The sequence below is a fragment of the Dryobates pubescens genome, chromosome Z (genome assembly GCF_014839835.1).
Source record: "Dryobates pubescens isolate bDryPub1 chromosome Z, bDryPub1.pri, whole genome shotgun sequence".
NCBI lineage: Eukaryota > Metazoa > Chordata > Aves > Piciformes > Picidae > Dryobates > Dryobates pubescens.
The window spans coordinates 472518-485639 of record NC_071657.1 but is presented as its reverse complement, the minus strand read 5'-3'; the positions used below and the strand labels follow the sequence as shown (position 1 = coordinate 485639).

Sequence of the window (13122 nt, the reverse complement as noted above, 5' to 3'; positions counted from 1 at the left end):
AGTGCCCTCACAAGCCTCATCCCCTCATAGCCCTGGACTCCTCATCACCCCCTCACAGCCTGCATCCCCCCATGCAGCTTCCAGCCCCTTGCAGCTCCAGTCCCTCACAGCACCCAGCCCCTCGCAGCTCCCAGCCACTCGCAGCTTCGAACCCCTCACAGCCCCCAGTTCCCTTGCAGCCCCCAGTTCCCTTGCAGCCCCCATCCCATCACAGTTTTCATCCCCTCGCAGCTCCATCCCCTCACAGTCCCCGAGCCCTCGCAGCTCCATCCTCTCGCAGACCCCATCCCCAGGCAGCTCCATCTCCTCGCAGTCCCTATCCTCTCGCAGCCCCTGTTCCCTCGCAGTACCCCCAGCCCCGCTCCCCTCGCAGCCACCCCACGCCATGCCGTGCCGTGCCGTGCCGTGCCGTGCCGTGCCACCCCATGCCCTCCCAGCTCCCCCATCCCCTACCCCGCCTTTCCCTCCCACCCCGTCCCGCCCCCCGGGAATCCCCGCCTCTCGGCGCTGATTGGCCACAGCCTCTGGTCTAATTAACATGGCACAGGCCGCGCCCGGCCCGGTTTCCTCTCTGCCAAGGCGGGGAACAAAGCTCATTGGCTGAGCTCCCCGGCGGCAGGCGAGCCGGCTTCCTTTGCATTGGCTGACCGTGGTTGTCAGTCACGGGGAGCACCCCGCCCTCCGGGGTGTCCCTGCCTGGTGACTCCTTGTTTGCCCCATTCAGTGGCGGGTTTCGAGGCGGACTGAGCTCCGGCGGATGGGAGCTGCTGTTGCACAATAGAAACGGGTCCTCGGCCAGCATCACTCAGAGGGCAGCTGCCGCGGGAGGAGGTAGATCCCGTTCTGGTAACAATTTTACAATCGCAGTGGCGCACGAAAGGCCTCTGTCTCTTTACCAGCCCGCATTTTAGGGCCGTCTTCTCCAGAACCTCGACCCCTTGCTGCCTTTCCTCCTCCAGAGACTACCTCCCCGCCCCCCCTCACCCCAAACCTCCCCACCCTCCGCTTTGAAACCCTCTCTCCCGACCCTGCGTATTGACAGGGCGTTCGCACCCCGGGCTGCAGCCCGACGTGCTCGGTAGGCAGCACCGTGCCCGGGAGGGGCCCGGGCCGTGGGGCCAGCCCCGTCCTGCCGTGCGGGGCCACGATGCTCGCCCGGGAGCGGGGAGGTGGGGGGTGGAGACAGCTGCGTACCGCTCGGTCCGGTCCCCTAGGGCCGGCTCGGGCGGTGGCAGAGCAGCAGTTCGTGAGGAGGCCCCGAGGCTCGGCCTGCTGCGGGGAGCGCACCCCAAGGCGAGGCTGGCGGCGGAGGCCGCCCGGCCGCGGCCCTCGGCCCCGGGGCGGCAGGTGTAGGGCAGCGAGAGGCGGCTGTTTCACCCCGGAGGAAGCAGGATGTCCGCTGCCCGAGCCGCGCTGGGGAGCGTGTTTACCAGCTGTCAAAATGGGTGACACACTCAGCTCCCAGAACGACCCTAACCCGCCCCCGCCGCCACCCCCGCCCCGCTCCTCGGCGAGCAGCCCCCGGGGGCAAGCCTGGGAGAAAGGTTTCCCCCCCACCACCCCCAATTCAGGCTTCTGCACCTCCTCAGAGCTGGCCCGCTGGCCACGCCGGCTCCCCACCTGCCGTGAACTTTCGATGGCACGGCCCTAAAAGCTTGAGTGTAAAAGTTGGGAGGTGTCAGAGAGAGATAGAGAGAGCTGCTGGTGCGGCGCTGGAAGAGGAAGCGCCGCCGGGGCTGCCTGCTGGCTGTACAGTGAGTTTTGTGCCCGCCTTGGGTTTGGCTTCTTGGCTGTTTGCTAAAGAGGTGGCAGCTTGCAGGTGGCACCGTCGGTTCCTCCGTGGCCTGGCTGCACCGTGGGGTTGAAAAGGAGACGATTAAGTGCAGGTTTGGGAGCAGCTCGGCGGCGTCCTGGGCTGCCCAGGGCGGTGGTGGAGTCACCGTCCCTGGAGGTGTTCAAGAGGGGATTGGACGTGGCACTTGGTGCCGTGGTTTAGTAGTCGTGAGGTGCTGGGTGACAGGTTGGACTTCGATGATCTTTGAGGTCTTTTCCAACCTTATTGAGTCTATGATTCAGGGCATGGATATCAAACTTCGCTTAAAGAAACCCCAGAGCCTTACAGGGCAGTGGTCATAATAAGGAGATGATGAAAAAGGGAAGACCCTGTAGCCAGGCAAGTTACTGAGCTGTTTGGTATCTTTTTTTTTAGGGCTTTTGAGGGTGTCAGGGAGGGATAGGGCTGGGGGGGGGATGGAGCAGAACCAGAAATGGGGAGATTGAGATTGGATGTGAGGAAGAAGTTGTTGCCCATGAGGGTGGTGAGAGCCTGGCACAGGCTGCCCAGGGAGGTGGTGGAAGCTTCATCCCTGGAGGTGTTTGCAGCCAGGCTGGAGGTGGCTGTGAGCAACCTGCTGTGGTGTGAGGTGTCCCTGCCCATGGCAGAGGGGTTGGAGCTGGCTGATCCTCGAGGTCCCTTCCAACCCTGACAGCTCTGTGATTCTAAATGGGTGATACAAAGCTAGGCTGAACCTGGGAGTGTGCAAGTAACCCACGAGTGGGTGCAGCCAGCCCTGCCTCATGGCATGCTGGCTCTATTAAGATGTGATAAGATCTGTTAGAGATGTAGTCTGAGCAGGCATTTTAAGAGAAAATGTGCTTTGGAATCCCAGGGTAAAACTTCTGATCATGCTGTGTGGTAGCATCCTGAGGCAGCAGTGTGTGTGTGTGTGTGTGCAGGCAGCATTTGAAGCTTTTTCTCCTGCAAGCTAAGAAAGAAGCTGTCAAAATGCGTGGTAGGGTGCCGTGCCTGACTGACTACTAATTGAATGTTCATCTTTACTACTGCTGCCAGCACCTTTGTTGCAGCAGGAGGAGCACTGTGCTCTTAACTTGGGCTGGTAGCTGTTTGTGTTTGAATGGTTTGGTTTTGTTTTGAGAATCCTTTGTAATTTAAGCAGGATTTTTATGTGCTTTAAAAAGGTCTTTCTACTGCAGCATGCATTGAGGTGCTTGGACTGGAGCATCGCTGTGAGGTGGAGCAGCTCTGTGAGGAGCAAAGGCTGGGAGCCCCTGGGGCTGTGGAGCCTGGAGCAGAGCAGCCCCAGAGGGGAGCTGAGCAATGCTCAGTGCAGGGCAAGAGGCTGGGGCCAGGCTCTGCTCAGTGGTGCCCAGGGACAGGGCAAGGGGCACAAACTGGAAGCCAGGAGGTTCCTTCTGAGCAGGAGGAGAAAGTTGTTTGTTGTGAGGGTGCTGGAGGGCTGGAGCAGGCTGCCCAGAGAGGTTGTGGAGTGTCCTGGTGTGGAGAGCTTCCAACCCACCCTGGGCCTTGTGCTGCTGGGCAAGCTGCTGGGGGTGCCCTGCTGGAGCAGGGGGGGTTGGAGTGGGTGATCTCTAGAGGTCCCTTCCAACCCTCACCAGGCTTGGATTCAGTGTTTGTAAGTGATTGGCAGGCTTATACTTCTCCTGACTGGCACTGAATTAGCAAGCACATCTGTTCCTCTGCTGAGCTGTTCTCCCAGGAAGAATTCCCTTTTGTAAGTGTGCAGGAGGTATTGAGAACATCCTTTTTTCACCCTAAATTTATATGTATGTAAAAATTCCATGTTTTTGAAGTGAGGAAGACAGCTCTCCTACAGGAAATCACAGCATCCCAGCAAGGCAGAGGGCTCTGGTGATCATCCAGTCCCACCTCCACCTGCTCCAGCAGGGCACCCACTGCAGCTCACCCAGCAGCACAGTACCCAGGATGGGTTTGGAAGCTCTCCAGAGAAGGAGATTCCACAGCTTCTCCCTAGCAATCACCTTCCAGTTTTACAGATTAAAACAGTAGTGGCTTTTTGGTTGATTTCTGCAATGTCTCTAAGCATTCATCAGGACAAATCCTTTGTCCTGTGTAGATGCACTTAACCTTTACTCTAGTGGCAGTCCTCCCAGCTGAACACCTGGAATAAAATCGAAGAGTATGGATACATCTCCTTGTCAAGAGCAGGCCTGATGCTGCTGCTGGATTTTCTGGTGCTCAAGACAAAGAATGTTTTGGGTCTGATCCATTGATACTGGGTGGTAAGGCCCTTTTTCATCAGCCACGATTCCAGCACCAGGTTAGTCCTGCTGGGAGAAGTTTGCTCATATTTGAAGTTGTTCATAGATCATCTTCCCCTTTTCAGAGAGGTGCTCTGAAGTGATTCTCGGTCTCCTTTGTTTGCTGAACGTTTCAAGCTTCAAGCTGTGAACTTAGAGTGCTTCACATCTGACTTTCCTCCTCCTTGAAGTGCTTGCCTCAGAATAAGAGAGTGGAAAGGTGGTTTCGGCATTTTCTGGTGAATATGTTAAGGATCTGCTTGCAAAGTGGTCCACTCACCGCTGCTGAACCTTTTACCAGGAGTATTTCACCATGTGATTGTTCCTTTGAGTCTGCAGATCTCAAGGTACCTGAGGAAAGTCCTTTAAGGACTTGGCTGGAAGGCCTCTGAGTTGTCATGGCCACCAATTTCAGCTAAGTGCTCCCAGCTCTGGGAGCTGAAGGTGCTGAGTGGCAGAACTGTCCTCACCCAGCCTCAACCCTCTGCTCACTCTTGCCCTTGCCACTCCAGACCTGAAGGGGAGGTTGCTCCCCTTCCCTTTCAGTCCCCACAGCACCTGCTGCAGGGAGGTGGGGTGCAGGGAAAGCTTCCTTTCAGTGAAACCCCCCCCCCCAAACAAACCAACAAACCCCAACAACAGCTCACTGGGAGACATGTTTGTAGTTGGTACTTGCCTAATGCAATAATTTTTGACTGCTTTATCATTCCTGAAGTGATGAAGCCAGGCAAGTGTGCACCTGGTTTGTGTCATGCTTGGCTGGGCAAGGCTGGGCTGTTTATTAAATAAATTAAAAGAGGGGGAGGGAAAAAAATAGAAAGGGAAGAGGGAATTAGAGTGCAGTGATGCATCGACAGCAGACTGAGGAGAGTGCAGGCTCACCAGAGAGGTTGCTGTGGGTCTGTAAGGGGAAAATATGTGTTGGCCTTAGAGCAGTGGTGCTTGAAAAATAAAACCAACACAAAACCCATCCTCGGCTGGAGTGATTGGAAACACTGAGGCCTTGAACTGAGCGTTTCCAGCCTGTGTTATCAAAAAAAAGCAGGTTCTTGTCGACACACAGGGTAAGTCCTGCAGAGGGGAGGGGCAGGCAGGGGCTGCTCATTTGCACAGGAGCCCTTGGAGCACACTTGTGTGCTGGAGCAGGGTGTTGGTGTGCAGCCACCCGTCAAAGCAAAGACTGCAGAGTCACTGAGCACAAGTTGCTGTCCACTTAACCGTTTAGATGTAATCCACAAGTCAAGGCAGCTTGTGCAGCAGTTCAAGCAGACCTTGCTTTAATTGCCCCTGAGCTTTCCTGACTCTCTGAGCAGTGTAGTGTGGCTTTTAAAAGCATGATGGACCTTTCTTTCCCCCCTGCCTTGCAAGTTGCTTCGGCAAGTCAATGACTCTGTAATTGCAGCAGCAGAAACATTTGCTCCTAGATAAGGGCACTTGTGCAGCATTGGTAATTTGTTTGGCCTGGCCAGATGCCCTCCTGATAAAGCACAGCAGAGAGCTGTCATCTGCTGTGCTGAAGAATTTAATTCCCTTCAGTTGTGGTGCAGCATTGCTGGTGGTAGTAAGGGCAGAGAGGAGCAGTTGCATGGGGTTAAGCCTAGGGGTGCACCACTGCCTGGAGTCCTTAGCATGGCTGAGTACTGACAGCAGAAGAGAAATCCCTGTGCTGGTTATGGTTTCAGCAGGAATTTTATTCCTCTTTCAGTTGCCCTGCTTGATTTCCTGATCTTCCTCCTCCTCTCCAGGCTCCCAACAACCTCAGTCCTCTGTGTGTTTTCACAGCGCTGCAGCTCTCCATCTCTCCCTCAGGTGACATCTCCCCCATCAGCTGTCAAAGTCATCTCCCCTTTTCCTTGTGGTCAAAGTACTGCCATTCCAAGCCTGGCCTCTCTTCTGCCAAACCCATCATAAACCATTTAGAAGAACACCTTCCCACAAAGCAGCAAGACCCAACCCTTCCAGCTCCTTGTAGCCAGGTGTGGATTTGGGGACCCTTCTTCCAGCCCTTGCAAGCTTGCTGACTGTCCCCAGGTGCTTCCCAGAAGTGTGGCTGGCAGACAGGAGGCACTGGGCATGAGGCTTCATCTTCCTTCTTCCCTTCCCATGAGCCCAGAGGAAAAGTGGAGCTGCCCAGAGCAGCTTGCTGGCATCATGCTGCACCTCAAGTGGTTTTACTGTGCTTTACAGGTGCTGAGCCTCAGAACTGTTGTCACCCAGCCTCATCTCTCTGCTCACTCTTGCCCTTGGGGTACTCCAGACCTGAAGTGGAGGTTGCTCCCCTTCCCTCTCAGTCCCCAGAGCACCTGCTGCAGGGAGATGGGGTGCAGGGAAAGCTTCCTTTCAGTGAAAAAGAAACAAACCAACCCCATCTTGCCCCTGAGAAGCTGTTAGCTGTGATCCCAACCTCCTGGAGTGAGCTGCTTCAGGCCACCCTGTGAGCCTGGCCTGGGGGTGAGCCCAGTCAGCCTGGGAGCTCTGTTTTAGAAAGCATACAATTAATTGTGGCATGGACAGATGTAGTCTGCATCTTTGGCTTTAATTGTAGGGTTCCTGGATTGTGCATGGCCTCTGAGGAGACCTTCTGGTGGCCTTGCAGTGCTTCAAGGGAGCCTAGAGGAAAGCTGGGGACAGAGTTTTTCTGAGGGCTTGTTGTGAGAGGCCAAGGGGTGATGGTTTGAAGTGCAAGAGGGAGATGGAGAGTGGAGAGAAGGCAGAAATGTTTGAGGCTGAGGGTGGTGAGAGCCTGTGCCAGGCTGCCCAGAGAGGTGGGAGATGTCCCACCCCTGGCAGCATCCTAGGTGAGGTTGTTTGGGGCTGTGAGCAGCCTGCTCTAGATGAAGATGTCCCTGCTGACTGCTAAGGGTATGAACTAAATGACCTTCAAAGGTCCCCTCCCACCAGATCTGTTGAGTGCTTCTGAATATTCTTCAAGAGGCAATAGGACTTTTAAAGCAGAAGGACCTGGGTGGATGAGTGGCTTGTTCTTGCCAGGTTGGTGGCCAGCAGAGCTGGGAGGAGTGGGTGAGTGAGTCATGGAGGCCACACAGGCAAAGCACAGAGTCTCTTGGCACTTCTACAGAGGAGTATGGACAGGAGGATGGGGAAGGATGATTGCTTTGTGGTTTCAGGGTATGCCATGTTGAGTTCTGGAGGCAGATTCTTGCTGAAGAGGATATAAAAGGGACTGGAAGTTAGAGATGTGCAAAAGGAGTTAGAGCTGGACATGATGGCAGATGATACAGAACTGGGAAGCAATGGGAAGAGCAGGGGAGGGAAAGACTCAGGAACCAGTCAGGTTTGATGCTGGACATAAGTGAAGTGGGATTGTGTCTCTTGGATCTAAACAGAAGGAAAATTAAGTGGAAAGTAAAGCCTGATTCTCCCCTTGCTTTGTGCATCTGAGATGCCTCCACCACGAGAATCATTTTAGGTGCTGATGGGAGGAGAGAAAGCAAATCTCCCCAGCAGAGAAGAGGCTGAGACTTGAATCACACCCTTTAGAAGTGTTTTCCTTTCTCTCCTGTGGATCAGAGAGTTAATTCATCAAGCCAAGAGAAGTCTGTGCCACAACCTTCTTTGGTTCTTAAAGGCACCCCCAAAAACTGTTTTTCTTTCTCTCTTGTGGATCAGAGAGTTAATTGTTCAAGCCAGGAGAAATCTGGGCCACAATCTTGTTTAGTTCATAAATGCTCATTAAAGGCAACAGGGTGATTAAGATGAGGAGTGTGTGGTGTTTGGCCCACTTTTTAATTCCTTGGTTAAGATGTTTCCTCCTGACAGATTGAAGCCAGCTGTACACCAGGCTGATGGGATGCAGGCTGAGGTTTGCTGTCCTCACAGATTCACTTGCTTATATTTGTGTGGTGATGGCAAAGGGGCAGCTGGAATCAGAGCCTGTGCTTGGATTTGTGTGGTGATGGCAAAGGGGCAGCTGGAAGCAGAGCCTGTGCTTGGATTTGTGTGGTGATGGCAAAGGGGCAGCTGGAATCAGAGCCTGTGCTTGGATTTGTGTGGTGATGGCAAAGGGGCAGCTGGAATCAGAGCCTGTGCTTGGATTTGTGTGGTGATGGCAAAGGGGCAGCTGGAATCAGAGCCTGTGCTTGGATTTGTGTGGTGATGGCAAAGGGGCAGCTGGAATCAGAGCCTGTGCTTGGATTTGTGTGGTGATGGCAAAGGGGCAGCTGGAATCAGAGCTTGTGCTTGGATTTGTGTGGTGATGGCAAAGGGGCAGCTGGAGTTAAAACCGTCTGGGACTGAATTGTGTCATCCCTACAGCAGGAATTTTAGTTTTTCCCTTGTCTGATGCTGATTTTCAGCTGCCCCTAGTTCTGCCAGACCAGCTGTGTTGTGTCCTTCCCTGGCTGGTTTAGGGAGGAATGACCATGTAAAGAGCAGTGTTTGTTGGTAGTGCTGGCAAGGCTCTCATTCCACTCCTGTCTCCAACCTGTAAATTTGTGTTCTTCACTACCCAGGAGTTGGACACATGGGGTTTGAGTGCAGCTTCCCTCAGCTGCAAGGCCTGACCTAATAGAGGATGAGGGAAAGGGATCCCATGGAAGGTGCCAGTGCTGCTTTCCTGCCCACTTCATAATGGGTGGAAGAGAAACCTGAGTGTGACTGACCATGCAGACTACACAATGTTTGCATGTTCTTGGAAGGGTTTAGCAGAAAGACTTCAGGTTGTGGCTTGGAAGATCCCTCTGCCACCTTAGAAGCTGAGTGTGTGTCAGCTGGGTTACAGGAAGGTCTTCTGAAATACTCAGCCTGTATTTAAGATGATGAAGTTTTGTTCCTTAGTCTACTGTTGGCTTCCATCTGGAAGAAATGCAAAGTCCAAACCATGCCTCATTTCAGTCTGTCAGAATGTTTCATACCTGCTTTGCTCTTGTTGTGTGTCCCTTGGGTATGAACACAGAGCTGGGCTAAGGGGGGTGAAGGAGCACCAGTGGCAGGGGTCCCCCACCCATATGGCTGCAGTGGAGATCTTGTTATCACAGACTGGTTGGAGGTGGGAGGAACCTTTCAAAGTCATCTGCCTGACCTCCTTGCAGTCAGCAGGGACATCTGCAGCTAGAGCAGGTTGCTCAGAGTCCCCAGCAACCTCTCCTGAGATGCTGCCAGGGATGGGACATCTGCCACAGAATCACCAAGGTTGGAAGAGGCCTCAAAGATCATCGAGTCCAACCTGTCACCACAGACCTCATGACCAGACCATGGCACCAAGTGCCACATCCAGTCCCCTCTTGAACACCTCCAGGGATGGTGACTCCACCACCTCCTGGGGCAACCTGGGACAGGCTCTCCCCACCCTCAGTGTGAAAAATTTCCTCCTTCTCTTCAGTCTGAATCCCCCTCTTTTAGTTTCAAGCCATCACCCCTTGTCCTGTCACAAACAGGCCCTCAGATAAAGTCTGTCCCCAGCTTTCTTAGAGCTCGCTTTAAATACTGAAAGGCCACCAGAAGGTCTCCTTGGACCCTGCTCTGACCTTCTGCCTTCCTCCACTGACTGTACAGGCCTGTTGCTAAAGAGGGAGATCCATTTTTCCCCTCTCCCCATGCCAGTGTTCTGCAGGGTGTGCCATCCACGCTGTGTACATCTCTCCTGTCATCTTTGTGTGCCTTCACACGTGTGGTCCAGTGTAAGGTCTCCCTGGGCTGGGGAAACAGTGTCCAGAGGCAAGTCCAGTTCCCTGGTCACTGTTAGACCTGTAATGAGTGATAATTTGTGCTCCACAGAGCAATTAATACTGCCTCAGAATGGGTTTGAGAGTGGCTGTCACCTGGTGAGATGAAGAACTAAGCTTTTGAAGGGTACTGACAGATCTTCTCTTTCATTAGAGAGAAATCTTCACTGAAAAGGATAATTTTAGGGTAGGGATTGAAAAAATGTGAGCATGGGGTCCAGACTTTGGTGAAGCTCTGACCACTATCAGTCTGCATTTGGTTTCTAATCTGGTTTTAGTATGCTAATAGAAGTCAGAAGCAGTAAGGTTGATCTGCATGATGCTTCACCCTACCCTTAACCCAGCACTGCCAGGTCCCCACTAAACTGTGTCCCTCAGCACCACAGCTACACAGCTTTGGAACCCCTCCAGGGATGGGGACTCCAGCACTGCCCTGGGCAGCCTGGGACAGGCCTGGACAGCCTTCTGGAGAAGAAATTGTTCCTCATGTCCAACCTAGACCTCCCCTGGTGCAGCTTGAGACCATTTTCTCTTGTCCTATCCCATGTAACCTGGGAGAAGAGACTAATCCCCACCTGGCTCCATCCTCCTCTCAGGGAGCTGTAGAGAGCCAGAAGGTCTCTCCTCAGCCTCCTTTTCTCCAGGCTCAACATCCCCAGGCCCCTCAGCTGCTCCTCACAAGACTTCTGCTCTAAACTCCTCACCAGCTTGGTTACTCTTCTTTGGACACACCTTGAATCCTGCTTCAGTTTTGGGTCAGGATGTTGAGGTGCTGCATTGTGTCCAAAGAAGAATAAGCAAGACTGGAGAAAAAGGAGGCTGAGGGGAGACCTCCTGGCTTTCTGCAGCTCCCTGAGAGGAGGCTGGAGCCAGGTGGGGATTGGTGTCATCTCCCAGGTTACAAGCAGCAGGGCAAGAGGAAATGCAGCCCCTCAACATCCCCAAACTGAAGCAGGCTTTGAGGTGTGGCCTCAGCATCCTTCTTTCCTTTCTGTGGTCCAGGCTGCAAGATTTCTCTGCTGGAGCAACTCAACTCCAGTTTCCTTGCTGCACTTAGCCAAAAGTCATTCTGTCCTCACTGGTATTTGCAGTGGTGCCAGGTTGCATGGGTCACCACAGAAGGTTAATATTTGCTCATGGCAGTTCTGCTCTGGGTTTATGGTGCAGTGAGAAGACAACGCCACCTTAAAGGTCTGTTCCAGCCTCGAGTCCTCTGTGAGCGCTGGCTGACTGCAACCCCCTGTGTAATGCTTGCTTACATTAGCACCCAGGATGTTCCCTCCACTCCTCCCTGCAATCTCCTTGTAAATCCTTCCCTTCTTTTTCCTCCTCTTGGCTTCCACAGGGTGACTTTTGGGTTATTACCACGGTGTTTGAACAAAGAGTCTTGTCTGTCAGGTAGCTTTCTCTACCAGGAAGCTATTCCTTGCAGGTGGGCCTGCAAACACAGCCCTTAGTTCCACTGTCTCTTGCAGCTGAATGGTTTTCTTTTCCTTCCCCCAGGTGCAGTGCAAAACAAGGCCAAAATGTTGTCCAGGCTACGAGCAGCTGCCACCCCCTGTGCCATGGCGTGTCGCGGTGCCCACACGAAGGAGAAGGGCAAGCCGCTGATGCTGAACCCACGAACAAACAAGGTTGGTATCACCTCAACATCCAATATCTTATCTTCATCCAGCAGCCATCCAGTGGACCTTGTTCCAGGGTTAAGCCACCTCCAGAAGGTGCACTGGGACGCAGCCAAAGATGGGTGCAGGAGATGGAGGGAGTGAGGGATCCTTTCGAGTTGACTCCATGGACTCCTGTGGCACAGGGACTTTGAACAGCGCCTTCTGCTTCTGCCAGCCTCTCCTGCTTCCTCTTCCTGTGGTTGATGCTCTCAGTGCTGCTGCTTCCTTGTGCCAAAGGAGGGGTTTGCTGCTTCTTGCTGGTTACTGGCTGCCTTTTGTGGGGTGGCTGAACTGGAAGGGGAAAGCAGATAAAAGGGTTCATGGTTGGCACAAGTTGGTTCTGAAGTCAGTCATGCTGAGTGATAGAAGCTAGCAGCCTCTTTGTCCTGGCCCTGGCATTTTCCTGCAGGACTCTCAGTTGGAACTGAGCCATATCAGTGAAAAAAAACCCCACCACATCCCTGTGCAGAGAGTGGGGCAGAGAGCATCTAAAAATAAGCCTTGAACACAGCTATCTGGGAAGTAGAGGCCTGTTCCATTCCATGGAGCTTCCAAGAAAGTAGTGCTTTGTTCCCCCCCACTCCACACACACACAAACACAGTGCAAAATGAAATCCTGGTTTTCTCCTTCTGTTTTCCATTTCCTTCTCCTCAATCTCTTCCTCCCCCTCCTCCCCCCCTCTGTTTTCCACCTTTCTGTCCTCAATCTCTTTTACCCCTCACCATGAGTAGCAGCAGCCTTCAGGAATATTGGAACAAGTCATGTGTAAGCTAAAAGTAGTAAGAAATTAGATGAAGGCTTTTGGTAGCTGATCCAAGGTGTCTAATGTGGCCAAGAAAGGTGATGAATCTACCTCTGGCAGGCTGCTTCCTAAGCAGTGGAGCTATGGAGGCTGGACTTGCATGGTTTTATCCTCTGTTTTCAATATCTGGCTTTTCTCCTCATCCCCATTCTCTGATTTTACTTTCCTCCCCCCCACTCCTGTAGTGCTTTATATTCCCCTTTCACTGTAAATTCCAGTCTTTCCTGCCCATAACTTCTTCCCTTCCCCTCTGTTCCTGCCTCCTTCCCATGTCCCTGCCACTGCCTGGGTGTGAGGAAACCCATGCTGCTGTAAATTGGCAAGTCAGACACATGAACTCAACCCTTTCTTCCAGCAGAAGGCCACTATGGCTCCTTCCCCTGCACAGCAAAATCTTTTCCCCCCACCCTTCCTCCTCTCCCCCTCTGCCTGGTTGGTTGTTGCCCCCCTCCTCTGCCTGGTTGGTTGTTGCCCCCCTCCTCTGCCTGGTTGGTTGTTGCCCCCCTCCTCTGCCTGGTTGGTTGTTGCCCCCCTCCTCTGCCTGGTTGGTTGTTGCCCCCCTCCTCTGCCTGGTTGGTTGTTGCCCCCCTCCTCTGCCTGGTTGGTTGTTGCCCCCCTCCTCTGCCTGGTTGGTTGTTGCCCCCCTCCTCTGCCTGGTTGGTTGTTGCCCCCCTCCTCTGCCTGGTTGGTTGTTGCCCCCCTCCTCTGCCTGGTTGGTTGTTGCCCCCCTCCTCTGCCTGGTTGGTTGTTGCCCCCCTCCTCTGCCTGGTTGGTTGTTGCCCCCCTCCTCTGCCTGGTTGGTTGTTGCCCCCCTCCTCTGCCTGGTTGGTTGTTGCCCCCCTCCTCTGCCTGGTTGGTTGTTGCCCCCCTCCTCTGCCTGGTTGGTTG

The 13122-nt window shown here is 53.7% G+C and overlaps 1 protein-coding gene across 1 annotated transcript in view; it reads left to right on the top strand.

Moving 5' to 3' along the window:
- The first annotated feature begins 725 nt into the window (after positions 1–725).
- ME2 (malic enzyme 2) overlaps positions 726–13122 on the top strand; it is a 51263-nt gene continuing 38866 nt past the window's right edge. The window contains exons 1-2 of the mRNA XM_054178728.1: positions 726–831; positions 11268–11398. Coding sequence (XP_054034703.1) covers positions 11291–11398 — 108 coding nt within the window. The 5' untranslated portion in view covers positions 726–831; positions 11268–11290. The remainder of the gene's footprint in view (positions 832–11267; positions 11399–13122) is intronic.